Source organism: Pelophylax lessonae (genome assembly GCF_965119305.1).
Source record: "Pelophylax lessonae genome assembly, chromosome: 3".
Lineage (NCBI taxonomy): Eukaryota > Metazoa > Chordata > Amphibia > Anura > Ranidae > Pelophylax > Pelophylax lessonae.
Window position 1 is genome coordinate 351137970 of NC_138770.1, and position 15428 is coordinate 351153397.

Sequence of the window (15428 nt, forward strand, 5' to 3'; positions counted from 1 at the left end):
TCCCTCTGTTTTCATCTAGTGACCTGGCCAGTAACACCCCTCCTGTGCTCCCACTCTAGATAAATGAGCACAGGGGGCCAAGCAGCAATGTGAGTCTGGGAGGTGGAGAGCGTTAGATATTCTAGCAGATTTAGGTACACTAACAAACTAAAGCCAAACTCCAACTCACACTTTGTAATCAGTTACCGCAAACGATATTATTTCTATTTAGAATGAAGGTTTTCATAAATAAATAAAATCTGATCATTGTAACCACCTGTAATAGTGTTAAATGGTTTGTCTCATTCCTGTAAACTGATAAATCTGGAAGATAGTTTATTCTTTTTAAAAACAACAGACTTAGCGGCAGAATCACCAGATGAAAAAAGAAGAAAGAAACCTAAAATGACAACTAATACAGGCATCACATATAAGAATTGGTAAGCTGCAATACATTCAATGTTTGATTTGGGGTTTAATAATGCTTTAATTCAATCAAAGCTAAACCTAAAGTTGTTGTAAAGGCTCAAGGTTTTATATTTTCATGCATTCTATGCATAAAGGTAAAAAACCTTCTGTGTTAAGCAGCCACCCAGGCCCCCTAAAACTTACCTGAGCCCCTTCTCGATCAAGTGATGTGCACAATAGCCTCGGCTCTCCCAGGTCTCTCCCTCCTCATTGGTAGCCATTAGCTCCCGCTAATGTCAATCACAGCCAGTGAGCCAATGAGGAGAGAGCGGGTGTGAATGGAAATATAGAGCAGTGGCTTTAGTACTTGGGTGCCCCCATAGGTAGGCACTAGGTAGGAGGGAGGGGCCAGGAGCGCCAGCAGAAGAGGAGAATCGGGGCTGCTCTGTGCGAAAACCACTTCACAGGGCAGGCAAGAATGATATATTTGTTATTTTTTAACAAAAAAAATCTGCCTTCAATTTCACTTTAAGGCAATACACAGTTGAAAGACATACTATATACAGAGTGGCATGTGATTGGTTTTACCTGCCAAATAATATGTAATTTTATCCAGCCAGGTTTGTAAAACAAAGATGTGCAGTCACCAGCTCTCCAAGTAGATGCACTTAACATGTTTATTGTGAAGACAGCAACACATAAGGCATCATTTGTGAAATGCATATATCTGGAATGATGGTGACTTTACATCTTTGCATTTGGTTCTGGCACAGCACCATCTGTGGCAATCACTTTGAGCACCTATCATTGCAAGGTCAAGTACTGTGAGGAGTATAGCTTCTTAGACTTTATAGAGAGTTTTTTAAAACAGACATTACAACAAGAGAGTACCAACAGGTCCTGCAAACTACAGTGTGATACAGCCTGATCCTGGAACAACTCCTGCCAGTGCCTGGACAATGAATGAACAGAAGCGCATTGATGTGGCCATGTGGGCATATGCATAATTAGGCAAGCAAACCAAAGGGGCCTTGACTGACACTGAGTATTGATCCTCTGGGGTTGATTAAAGGCAATTAGGCTATTCTCTTTGTAAGGGAAGTTGCCTCAGAGGTTAGTGAATGAGTTGAATCTCTGATGACTTTTTAATCAGGTACAAGAAACAATGCTATTTTTTTTAGATTTCCTTGCATGTGTTTTGAGTATTATTTACAAAATGAAACTCTTCCACATTTGCAAAGCCCTGGAGCAAGTTCTCTTGAAAAATACAACTTTCTACCAGAAGTGAACAGTCTATTTGTAAAAAAAAGAAATCCCGCAACAGTTATATAAAAATTAAATGAAAAAATATATCAAAAGTAGAGCTGCTACCACTAAATTGTGCATACACCCCACTATTAATAACTATAGAAAAAAATAATAAAAAATGAAGCGATCCAATGATCAGACCAAGTAAACTGCAGTGTATCAACGCACAAAAAAAACACCAGTGATTATAGAGCAAAATAAAGCAGCAGTGCAAAACAATATAAATTGTAATCATAAATCCTTTGCCCCATCAACTGTGTAATACAACCAGTCCAGATAGTATTGTTTGAAGTGCAGTAATAGTGATATAGGTGAGTGTCCACTTTTACACCAAGTCTCATAGGCTGCTATAAATAATGTGCCATAAACAGCCCAAATCTTCCTTAATTTTCCACACTATTTACCATCTTCACCATCTGTGTGCCCACTATCAGGAGCCCCTAAGTGTCTTCTCACCCTAACTCAGGTCGGATGTGACGTCATCACGCTGGGCGGGACAAGGATGCCATTTTGCTGGAGTTAGGTGTGGGGATTACCCCATGTTGCTATATGCCTGTTTCACTGATTTAAATGTAAAATGATTTCTTACTTCTTAGCAGTCTACACTATTGGTCCCTTCTTCTTTGTGCTTTTACATGATTTATATCTGCTGAGGAGGGGAGGAGACAGTTTGGAGAATCGGAATGCGGGCTGACATCTAATGTGTATAAAGCCTATCTGACCCCCATGTAATCATTGAGGTCCATGAGTTAAGGTGAGAAGACACCCTTAAGGGGCTCCTGGTGGTGGGCACACTGATGCTAGATAGTGTGGAAAATTAAGAAAGATTTCGACTGTTTATGGCACATTATTTATAGCAGTCTATGGGACTCAATATTACTGAACTTCAAAAAATGCTATCTGGACTGGTTGTATTACACAGTTTATGGTGCAGAGGATTTGTGATCACAATTTATATTGTTGTGCACTGCTGTTTTGTTTCTCTATATAATTACTGGTGGATTTTTTGTACTCAACAGTATTCAACAGTCTATTTATCTTAAGTAAATCAACCCCTCTGTGTCTTTGTCTGCAGAACATTATTATGACAGGTGGATATTAAGACCGATTCATTCAGGCTGCCTAAACTAAGTACTATAACCAAAGGCAAAACTTTGTTTTTAGGTTAGAGAGGGATTAAAACACCTGTCAGGTTTTTATTGCTATCTGTGCCCCTAATGGGGAGATTCACCCTCTCTATTTTACCTGTTTACTGTTATCACCAAAAGTAAAAGAAAATCACATATTTTGATTTGTCACAAGAACATAAAAAGAGGGGAAATCTTCCCATGGGGACCCTAGTTTTGGTGACCCTGGTAACAAGAGATTTCCTCACTTTTTTAGGGACTTTCTCTCACTTCCTGATGTCTATTGGGCAGGAAGTAAAACAAAATCCGAGAAGGCAAAAAAATACCAGCAGGGGTAATAACTGTCCTATACTCTATCCAAAATGGAAAAAAAAGTTTCAACATTGCAGAATAAGTATAGTAGTAGTGATTACTACTAGCTAAAGCCATCAATTAGGTTTACTCTTCCTTTAATAGATTACACTGCTCACTACTCACCACTGATTGGGTAGAACGTGTGGAAGATGTTGTAGCAGGAGTTATAGTGATAGAGCTGGTGACTTTATTTGTTGTAGATCTGGCAGACAGGTTTGTCTTAGGAGATCGAAGAACTGTGCCAGTAGCAAGCTCTTTATTTTCTGTAGCAACATTTAAAGGTCTAACAGTTATGACAGGAGTGGCTCCTTCTGAGGAACTGCCAGGATTTCTTTTAAACTGAGAGCCTAAATGGATATGAATTTTGTTATCTTCTGTTGTAATTATGTTGGCATTAGCATTGTATTTTCTAATGGGAGTTGGAACAGTCTGTTTTTCAGGGGTAACTTTGAATACAGCACGACCCATAGTCATTTCTTGTGCGTCTGGTGAAACAGATATCTCTGGGGATGTAGCCGATGTTGATACTGTGAGTATCTGAATTGGTGATGTAGGTCTGTCCCCAAAATGGGTTTTGACACCTTCTGTTGGTTTTTCCCGTGAGAAAGTGGTTATTGTCACAGGGGACATTGCCCTTTCTGGGGATATGGGGCTATCAGCATTTTTTACTTTCTGGCTCATGACAGCTGGAGAAGGAATAATTGTAATCCTTGGTTTCTGAGTGCCTAAAGTTGGTATTACTGTGGTACTTGAAAAGAAGTCCTCAGAAGTTGGGCTAGTTATTTCCAAAGTAGCTGTACTGTTTTCATGGTCTGGTGTTACTCTTATATGAAGAGGTTGACCTTGTTTTGGTGAGAGGAAAACTTCACCATGGTGCCCTGGGCTAAGATTTGGACGAATTGCTCTTTCTGGTGTGACTGATGTACCATTTTCTCTTTTTTTCATCCAGGGGATCCATGATTTTCGCATATTGAGGTCATTTGATGCAGGTGGGTATCTTTCGAGAACAGGTGACCTCTCAGCTGGTTTTTTAAGTCCAACTTGCCTTAAATTGCTCATAATATGATTTTCCTCTTGGAAGGATTTCCTGATGAACACTGCTGGGGTTTCTTCCTCAACTGATTCATTACTCAATACATCTGTCTGCACTCCTGTAGATGTCACAGGGACATCTACCATTCTTTTCCCATTCATGCTGGGCCTGATAGCTCGGCTGTATCGTTTTGATAGCTCTAACTCTTTTGTTAAATTTAGAACATCTTGTCCCATATTTTTGTTTTTATTTTCTTCCTCTATAAACCTTTTCTGAAGGACTGAATAATCAACTTGTAGCTGAGAAAGCTGGTCTTCTTTGTTCATCATATCATGAACTTTTTCTTTAAGTGCTTGTACCTCTGCTCTTGTGTCTCTATTCTTAGTCTCCTCTACTCGGATTCGGTGCCTAAGTTCTGCCTCTTGACTTACAGCTTCTCCTTTCTCAATGGCTTTATTCTTTGCTATTTGGCTTTTCAGCTCTTCAAGCTGTATGGAAAGAACATTAGCTCTGTCTTGTTCAGTTCTAAATTTTCTTTCTAGCTGGTCATATTCATCCTCTGTTTTCATCAAGTCTCCCTCAACCACCTCCAGCTGTTGAAGGCGTTTTCTCAGTCTCTCAATTTCTAAAAGCAGTTCTTTAGTCCTGTTGTCTTCATGGTGCACAGGTTCAAAATTCTTCTTTGCCCTGCTACGTGCAGCTTCTCTTTCAGAAACTTCCATATTTTCTATTTTTTTCATGAGCAGTTCTACTTTGCAACCTAATTCGCAATTTTTCTCATCCACACTCCTCAGTTTGCTGATGGACTCATCTCTTTCATTAGTCAGGTTAGATACTTTTTCTTCCATCTCTGATTTCAATTTCAAAAGCTTTTTGCTTTCATCTATAAGCTTCTCTGTTACCTCCATAACTTTACCTTGTTCAGTTTTTAAATTCCTGTTTAGATCATCAACCTTTCCTTCCTCTAGTTTTATCTTTTCCATCATGTTCTTTCTTTCATCGACAAGCATAACAGTGAAAGATTTCAACTTTGTTAAATCATCCTTTAAACTGTGCTCTGCCTTTTCTAGTCTTCCCTCTACTGATTCTAGTTCTCTAACTCTAGTCTTCACCAATTCAACTTCTTTGGTCAGCTCTCTTGTTTGTGCTTTTTCTTTATCCAGCTTTACATAAAGCTGAGAGCATTCAGCTTTACTTTTCATGAAAGCCTCTTCTAATTTTTCTAATTCAGACATTCTTTTCTGCAATTTTTCTACTTCTAGCTTTAGCTCCCTGCTCTGATGTTCTTCTTCGTGTAGCTTTTTTTGTAGTTCTTTGCACTGTGTTTCTGTTTTTGTTATCTCCTCATCTTTTCCTTCCATTTCTAAAACTCGCTTTCGTAAGCTCTCTACTTCTGCCATTAAACTTGAATTTCCACATTCTCCTTTGGCAATTTTTTCTCTTAGTTCTTTTAACTCCTCCTCAGCTTTTAGAAGATTCCTATTTGCTTCTTCCAATTCTTCAATTTTACGATTGAGACCCACCAGCTTAAGTCGGAGCTGACGATTATTGGACTCCTGAGTGACCAGTTTCGTAGACATTTCTTCATGCTCTTGAGAATACTTGGAGGTTTTGTGCTCAAGTTCTAATTCCAATTTAATAACTTTCTGGCTGTCTTCATTGGCTTTAGCACAGGCTGCTTTCAGTTTTGCCTCTGCTTCTTGAAGCTGTGCAGTAAGGTCTTGTATCTTTTGGCTTTGTTGACCAAGCTGTTCAATATGCATTTGCCTTTCATCCACTAGCATCAGTGCAAATGACTTCAGCTTTACCAATTCATCTCTAACTTTATTAAGTCTCTTGGTATATTCTTTGTCTTTCCGCACTTGGAACGCTTTTTCCTGTTCCAGTAACTTCTTTAACCTGTAAAACAAGTAACGCATCAATTTTAGTATTTCTTACTAAAAGTAATAGCTAATGTTCCAATTTTGAAATTATACAGTTTTTTACGCTACATTGTTAGAGTAAATAAACCTGTGGCGAAGTTCAAGACTCCAAACCCATATATATTTTTATACATGTTCAGGGAACACCAAAACAGTAATTTTCTTTATTTTCCAAGAGCCAACACAATACTTTCAGAAGCAAATGAACTTAGCTTCTCTTTAGCTCAGTAACATAAAATAAAGTCTGCTTATTCTCAATAAAATAACACAAAAGAGTCTCACTGACAACAAATTTTTACCCACAGGAGCAATGTCACAGTCTGAAAGCTTTGAGGGGTGTTTTGCAACCCAGAGACAGGCCCAGATATAATACAGCTTCCATAGCTTCTCACAAGCACCTGTTACAATTTCTTGCATCTTCTATGTGGTTACCCTACATATAAACCACTCCTGGTAAGTTAGTCTGGCCCTGCCCCTTGCAGGGACCATAATTCAAATAACGGAGAGATATATCCCATCTTGTACATATCCACATCTGCCCCAACCTGTGACACCTTACAGTACACTCAGGAGAGGGATCTGCATTTTGAGGCTGTCTCCAAGGTCTGTGCTTAACCTCAAAACTATATTTCTGGAGAGACAGGAGCCACTAAGTCGCTCTTGCATTGACATGCTGGTTTTTCTCTTCCAGGTTACAGAGGCATGCTCTGACACCAAGCAGAATCTCCTGCCTAGCAGAAAGCACTGCAGATAGTCCAGAGCCTATTTTATGGGCAAGCACTCTTGCTCACTTTCTCTTGATGGCCAACAGCTTTCAGCTGGGAAAAACACTTGTGTTTTCCCCTAACAACATCTTGAGACAAGACTTATTTCAACACCCCTTAAGCCCTCTGTCTGTACATTAAATTATCTGGAAAAATCTAGAGCAGCCAGCACTGGATGTTGGCATAATACAGCCTTGAGCTTTAGGAATGTTTCTTCCAATTCTGCATTCTGCTGAATCATCACTGACCTAGACCACTACTGAGGGATTGTAGCTGGGAGCATTGTGGCTTGGTGTGGCTTCAGGGAAAAGTTTAATCCTTTATTAATATATAGGGTGTCACAAGAAGGCACAAGAAAATAGGTCTATGACTTCACCGTAGGTTCACTTGTTCTAAGAATGTAGAATAAAAATACTTCACAATCCAATCTTTATCATGATGGAAAAAAAACATGGGAAACCAAATCAGATCATTGTCAACAGTGACATATCCGCTTCCTTGTTTAACTTGTTCCAGATTTTAAAAGCTAAAATGTAGCAGGGCAATTGCTTCTCTACTTCCTCCATTATCTATAAATAGGCATCCTAATATTTTAGCACCTTACTTCTGAATTCCAAACCCCACCCAAAGCATTTCAGCTTATTGAAAATAATGAAATATTTGGTGTAGAGGTTTTTCTCAATGCTGCTGTTAGAGTATGGGGCAAAGAACAGGGTGTCAGTAGTAGACAGCAAAGCTTCGAGATCCTGTACCTGCTTAGATTGAGCTGTGAAGCTGGTCTATATTAGACAGATCCAAATGTACATGCTCCTATGTAAACAAGCTTCAGGAGGACATACTGTGGGGAAATATGACAGAACATAAGAAACTTCTGTCTAAGAGGGACTTGGTAATGCTCACCTTTCATATACAAAGTGGATTTTTGTATGATTATGGCCCAAGCATAATGCCGCTTACACAATACAGAACCTAAAGCTTAATAGATAAGGTCTCAACAGACTCTAAATATGCTTATTGTTAATTTGCACACATTATTTTTATGACAGGTTAACTTTAAAATAATTTATTACTTTAACCACTTGCCGACAGCTGCAAGTACATTTACTGCAGCAGTCAGCCCCTCCTGGGCAAAGCGACGTAGTACTACGTTGCTCGCCCATGAGCCTGTAGGGGGCAAGCGTGCGCCGCATGAGGCGCGCTCCCGCCCCCGCTCATTCATGCGCGAGTGACCGGCGGCTTCGATGTCCGCCGGTCACTCGCAATCTCCTGCTGGAGAGGAAGAAAGGCAGGCGGCTAATGTAAACAAAGCCGCCTGTCATTCTCCCTGGTGTAACAGTAGAGACTATACGATCCTGCTATGTAGAATCTTATGTCTCTGTGGTTACATCAAAAGCCACGCCCCTTGACAGTTAGATGCACGCCCCTAGGGACACCCTTAACCCCTGGATCTCTAATAAAGATAACCCCTTCCCTGCCAGTGTCATTTTTACAGTAACCGTGCATATGTATAGCACTGATTACTGTGGTAATGTCACTGGTACCCCCAAAAGTGTCAAAAATGTTAGTCAGGGGTCCGATCTGTCCGCCGCAATCCCGTCGCAGTCCCGCAAAAAAATCGCAGATCGCCGCCATTACTAGTTAAAAAAAACAATAAAAATTACATAAATCTTTCCCTTAGTTAGTAAACGCAATAACTTTTGCGCAAACCAATCAAAATACGCTTATTGCAATTTTTTTTACCAAAAATATATAGCAGAAACAAATTAGCCTAAAATGTTAAAAAAATTTGATTTTTACATTTTTTGGGGGGAATTTCATATAAAAACAATGTGAAAAATATTGTTATTTTTTCAAAATTGATGCTCTTTTTTTGTTTATAGCGCAAAAAATAAAAATCGCACAGGTGATCAAATACCACCAAAAGAAAGCCCTGTTTGTGGGAAAAAAATTACGTCAATTTCATTTGGGTACAGCGTCGCACGACCGTGCAATTGTCCGTTAAAGTCACGCAGTGCCGAATCGCAAAATAGGCCCTGGTCTTTGAGCAGCCAAATCCTCCGGGCTTAAGTGATTAAAGGTAATTCATAATGCAATGTATGTTTTATCATACATACACAGTATGGTAATAGCAGCATAGTTAATTTCAGTTATCACCTGGGGTAAAACTCTGTGATCAAATTTTCTCAGTTTGTATCCTGGAACACTGATATTGCATATACGCTATCAGATGCCAGTAAGTAAAAAAATTTATATGAGGCAACCCAATAGACATGGAGCATGTACATGGCAATATGTACACAGTTATACGCTATCATACTGGAGAGCTGAGCAGGTGCTGATTCAAAGTGAATATAGGAAATAGATGGTCACAGTCAAGTTTGTCACTCTTAATCCTTTATTACAAACATAAGTGCATGACAGGAACTCAAAAAAAATACTCTCAAGCTTTTTACACATATGCATTTAGTCACAGAGCCACTCTACAACTAAGTGCATCTCCATGAAACCAAAGTATTATCTAAGCTCCTGTCCTGCACCATTGTTTACAATAAAGAAATGCGAGGAGACGTGCTTGCGGCCTTCTTTAGTGCCTTTATAACCGATGACCCTTTATTTGTGTCTGAATCTGCTGTTCATGTTTCCTGGACCAGCTTTTGATAAATAACTAAGATTCTAAGCTGAAAGCCCTGACCCTGGCTTGTCTACCAAGTTTGATATTGAACTACCTGTCTGTCTGTTGCCCAACTTTAACTTCCTGTGCATAGTGCACACTGTCTCACTCATCCAATGTACTTTTTTTACACTCTCCACATCAGTTCTCCACCAGGTACATGACAGCTCTTTAAAAATAAAATGTATAATTATTGAAACAAGATAAGTCAAACAAATAGTTTGGCCTCAGCAAATCTTAAGACCAAATATCAATGGTTTCAACCTTGAGTCCTAGTGATCTTGTTGTTTTGGACTGTAATGACCTGAATTTTTCCTTGACGTCATTGCCCTTGACTCTGACGTAAGCCTCAAATACTACAACAATATAATAATCTTTTACTTGTGGCATGGTTAAACATTTCTGTGTTAAAAGATCATTATATTCTGCTGGTTAGTAGTTTAATTTAAACTTCCTAATGTAGGTGCAAGATGACCTGTTTAATTTGTCAAATCGAATTGCTCCACTGAAAACACAACCAAAAAAAGGCATATAGGCTATCATTATCCCTCATATGACCACTCTGTTACTAATATATTCAGTACTAGCATAACCATTATTAATAACAAAATACACAAGGGTCCATAAACTGAAGTGCAAGATAGGTCACCCCTATGAAAATCATCTTTTACTAATCTGACCAAGCTGAAATATAACAGCTGAAGCCTGGCTGCTTTGTTTCATCCTTACTATTTGATTTCCGTATAATGTTATAATCCAAAAAACAAATATGTTTGCTTTTTTTTTCTTATTATATTGTGACTAACAATAAAGAATAAAAAAAGAAAAAACTCAAAATAAATATATAATTTATAGGCAAACCAAAGTCCATATGACAGCATGCTACCATCAGTGCAAGTCTCACGTGTTCTGCAATGTCATGTAATACATTGCCTTAAAGGGAAAAAAACAACAATACAAATGAAATGAATCAAAGACTGCTGCTGCAAGTCTACTACTCTTAACCCCCAGAACATCTTGCAGTGTTCACACTGTAAAGAAAAGTGATTTCACAAGGACTTGAAGAACAAATGAGCTCCTTCCAGTCCAGCAGCAGCGTGTTTAATACCACAACAATATGAGACTTTCTTTACCTTTAGAATCAGCCTGCAGATAGTTTAAAAGACATGGTAACTCTCCTCGGAAACCTCAAGAAGCCTTTTTTTGGCTCGTGTTCTCTGGGGTCTTTGCCATCACATTCCAACCATGTCATCAAGACAATAAAAGGTGAACGCTGTGTTTGGGAGCTGGGACCACTGACTGGTGATGTCATCCCTTCTTACATGCTTCATTATTGTGCAGATTCTCTTCACTCATTGAGGAGGGGTGGAGCACCAAAACCCCCAAACAGAGAGAAAAAAACACATTCGCTTGTCTGCTCTGAAACTTCTCTACCACCGATTCTACTGTGCTTTATATAGGAGAGCACCATGGCAAATTTTACTGGAGAAAATACATATTCATATAAAATAGGCTCTCAACAGCTGCATGGAATTTTTGAAACTTTTATTTTTATTTTATTTTTAAGTTCAATGCTGATTTAAACATAAAAACCTTCTTCTGTTTTAAATCAGAAAAGTGTCAAATTACTAAAATATTTGGTATTTCAAATTTTAATTATCGCATATTAGGCTCAATTTACAAAGTTTTACACAAGGAAAAGGATGGGTATTTTATAATTGCCATGTTAGGTCATTTTTAATCTGATTGGACTCAGCTAAAAAAAAAAATTGTCAAATCACTAAAGCATTATGTATGTCAATTTTATATTACCATGCATTCAGGCAATTTTACAAAGTTAAGAATGAGGATGTTATTTTTTAATAGTACTTTGTTGCTTTACTTTTTATTCTGATTGGACTCAGCTAAAAATAAATAATATTTTTAAACTAATCATCCTTCTGTTGGTGTGTTAGCTTGAATGTATTATTATCACGTAACCTTTGCAATTGAAAATTATGTTTTCAATTGGCTAAAGGTTTTATCGCACAGAGCAGTTGCACAATATATTATTCATTTTTGTTCTATGTGGCATTTAAATTCAATACACAAGTTAAACAGCTTTTTTTCCTGATGTAACCTTAGCATGTGGCTGGTATTCTTGATATTGTTTTGCGTCATGTCTATTGTAGAGTGCAGAAAATGGAGGTATTATTTTAAGCACAATAAAGAAAAAAAATATTTGTACACCTATACGATATTTATATAAATCAAATATTTTCATCAGAAACTGGCCATGAGATAAATAACAAACCATTTAAATAACTCTTATATCTTAGGGAATTGACCCTCCAGTGCACCGTAATCAAACTTTCTGTCCTAGTCTGTTTAAGTTGGCTTGTGTTGTTCTAAGAATACAATGCCTTTTTTGATTGTTCTCAAATATTTAACAGCAAATTTAACAGAAAACATACAAGTGGTGAATAAAGCCATCTGCAGTCTCCACACATTCATACTGCTCTATTTACAACCCAGGACCTGCTATACAAATCCAAGCGGGAGTTGATCTCCTGTGAGGCAAGGGGAGGAGATGGTAATAATAATAAAAAAAAACATAAGAGTCACTTTACTGTCTCCATCAGCTTAATGGTGTGCTAGTGATCTGTCTCTCTCCTTGCATGTTGACTGTTGAAAACAGTGTTACACTGTATGTAGCATGTTCTTGAAGCATCAGGGCACATGGCTTTCTATGGTAAAACAACAGCTTGCAAATCAATTCTTTGTTTCCTCCGGAGTTCACAAAGAAGGAGATTTGAATGGGAGCGAAGCCCGTTGTTAGGCTCTGAGGCTGCAGCTGGGGAGACATCATTCTCCTCTGCTGGCCAATGAGAAACAAGATTATAATCATACTGATGCTTGATGCTTTGCATGTACAAACTCTCTCTGGAAGAGTATTTGTTAATGCCAGAGTAAACTTGCAGGTTCCATTCAGATGATGTAGTGGGAGCAGTCCTTGAAGAAGATTGACATAAAGCAATAATAAAACATACACTTCAGGGTTTTGGTGGTCTGCCAACCATTAACTTTTTCAGTTCCGTAAAACTGCCTTTTTAAAACAATTGTTTTTTTGAAAAAAATCAGGGCATGTATACATTCCCATAATAGAGAGAGAGCATTTGTTATTGATTACAAACTTTCTTTGTATTTTATTACAATGTTTGAGTTTTACTTCTCACCCATAAAAAGGCATGTGTTCCATATGTCCTCACATGATGTAACAACAAAGGAAGAAGGATTAGGAAATACTCAAAGGTGGATGTACAGATATTCTATATAGGATCAACCTAGGACAAACACAACATTTACAACTGATTACTGTTTGTAGTTACCATTGGAAAACTACAGTGATTTTTTTTGGTCCACTTTATTTATGTTTAATATTATTATTATTATTATTTTTATTATTCAGGATAGAGTGCCAACAGTTTGCACAGCACTTTACATAAAAATTTGTATAAATTTTTTGGGGTCTAAAATCTTTGTTGTACAAATAAATATTTAATTCTAAGTGTTTCCCTGACATTTACGTTGAGAATTGCTGGTTACACCAGAACCCTATCACACAAGTAAATTGTTGTGTTTAACTTTTTTATTTATTTATTTTTAAATAAGGGATTTACATACCAAGTTATATAGCATGTACCAGATAACTCGAAATCAACAGCAGAGAATCTTACATGTATCAAGTCAGTTACCACGTGGATAGAAAGACATACCTACAATTCAAGAATACTCATATTGACATAAGTCCATATTCTGTAGCATGTCATAACAATGGCAAAACATTTCAAACAGAGCAAACCTCTCTTAAATTTTACAGACAAATCAGAAACTGTGAATGCGTAAGCTAACAATGTTGGCCCAAGTACTGTCGTATAATACCAAAAATGTCAGAGGGCATACCAAGAGAGAAGAAGTATAAGAAGAAAAAGAGAAAGAAAAAGAGAAAAGAAAAGGGTGGGGGGTGGGAGAAGAAAGGCTAAAATGAGAATAGGGGGGGGGGGTAAAAGAAGAAGGTAGAACACCTCCTCTTCACTTAGCACCCCGTCGTCTCCTCCGATAGTGAACAGGTCTCTGAATGTTGCAGGATGGATTCATATGTGAATTTGTGCCAATAAATCAATTTCTTTACAAATTTGTCTTGCATGTCCTGATCTGACAATATAAGGTCCTTTGTTCTATTTGTTTCCTCCCCCTTAGCTAGCCATATAGCTATGGTGGGAGAGCATAACTGCTTCCAGGGTTCAGGAATACAGCTTTTAGCCGTATTGAGCAAATGAGGTAGTACTGAACATTTATAGGTCTTCAGTGTTATGCTATGATCATGTAAAAAGAACCAGGCCAGGTTTAAAAGGAGTTGGTAATCCGTACATTTTTGGGTGACTTCTGACCAGAAGCTTTGGATTCGGTTGCAAGACCAGAAGATATGCAGAGTATCTCCAAAGGCATCAACAGATCTCCAACAGCAGTCTGTGGGAGCAGTTATATTCTGTGAAGTCTGGCTGGGGTTAAGTACTATCTCTTTAGAATTTTATCATTTGTTTCCTGATGTTTAGTGGAAATGGAGACTTTATGGGAGAAGAACAATATTTTGTTAGATTGGTCTTGTCTAAAGGTCAACTGGGGGTATCGTTCCCATGCAGTAATAAAATGTGGTTTAAAGTCCCTGGGGAGAGCGTTGATAGGGTTACACATGAGTGAGACTGAGCGTCTCAGAGGTGTGGAGGCTACACATTCCGAGGAGGTAAGTTCTCGAGCAAACATCGTTGCCTGGGGGAGAGTGGAGAGAGAGTTGGCCCCTTCTCCAGAAGTCCAAGGAGCGGAGCTGTGGGTGAGCATTCATTGTTTGGAAACGGAGGTAAAGAGTTCCCCATAACAAGGTGATGGGCTTGAAATGTTTCAACATTGATCAGGTCCCTGAAAAGGGGGGTCTTGTATGCCTGGTCAGAATGAAGAATTGCCTAGGATAGGGAAAAGTGAGGAAATGCTCTCTGATGTTCCAGGGTTTGGAAAGACCTTTCTACAGAGTTTTCAGGTTGCTCCAATGGTTGACTGGACCCTGGTTTCAGGCTCTAGCTCTGGCTAGAGCTGTGAGGTTGTGCAGTTTAAGCCTGTCTGCTGCAAAAACTGAACTTTACCGGTGTGTGGGGCTGTATTTCAAGACAATCCTGTCCTTTTTCTGTTTGTTTTGCCCTTAAGCTGAATAAAGCACCTCTTAATTTTGTGGAACTGTCTCTGAGCAGACTGTTCACTCATCTGATCCCTTACAGCAGGTACTACTGAAGACAACTCAGCACTGGCCATTTGCAGCTGTCCTGTTTTAATAGCCCACCTGGCACCACTACCCGTAGCAAACGTTCATGCACACCTGCACATACACTGTGAATCGTGCAACCCTGCATGTGGAACTACAAGCCAGCCTGTGCTTGCACAGATGCACATCTTCCATTCTGACAATCACCTTCCTAGTGAAAACTTTTTTGTTATTTATCCAAAACCATTATAATTTCCCTTTAAACTGTCCATACAGAAGGATTTCTAGTTGTTTTTTCTTGTACAACTCTTTAAAAGATAATTTTCTTCATAGTATAATGTCATTCACTCCACAGAATACAGTATATATCAGGTTCTTATGTCTACAGTGCATCCGAAAGGATTCACAGCGCACTTTTTCTACATTTTTTTATGTTACAGTCTTATTCCAAAATAGATTAAATTCACTATTTTCCTCAAAATTCTACAAACAATACCCCATAATGACAACATGAAAGACGTTTGTTTAGAATCTTTGCAAATTTTTTAAAAATAGAAAAATCACATCTG

The 15428-nt window shown here is 38.4% G+C and overlaps 1 protein-coding gene across 5 annotated transcripts in view; it reads right to left on the reverse strand.

Annotated features, from left to right (window-relative positions):
• Nucleotides 1–15428, reverse strand: part of FILIP1 (filamin A interacting protein 1) — a 233184-nt gene that overhangs the window by 11814 nt on the left and 205942 nt on the right. For 4 of the 5 annotated variants that reach the window (XM_082249666.1, XM_082249668.1, XM_082249665.1 and 1 more), the window contains one exon: nucleotides 3300–6108. In XM_082249666.1, the coding sequence (XP_082105792.1) occupies nucleotides 3300–6108 (2809 nt within the window). Of the gene's footprint in view, nucleotides 1–3299; nucleotides 6109–10699; nucleotides 10821–15428 lie in introns of those variants that run through there. The other variant, XM_082249669.1, reaches the window with a different exon arrangement.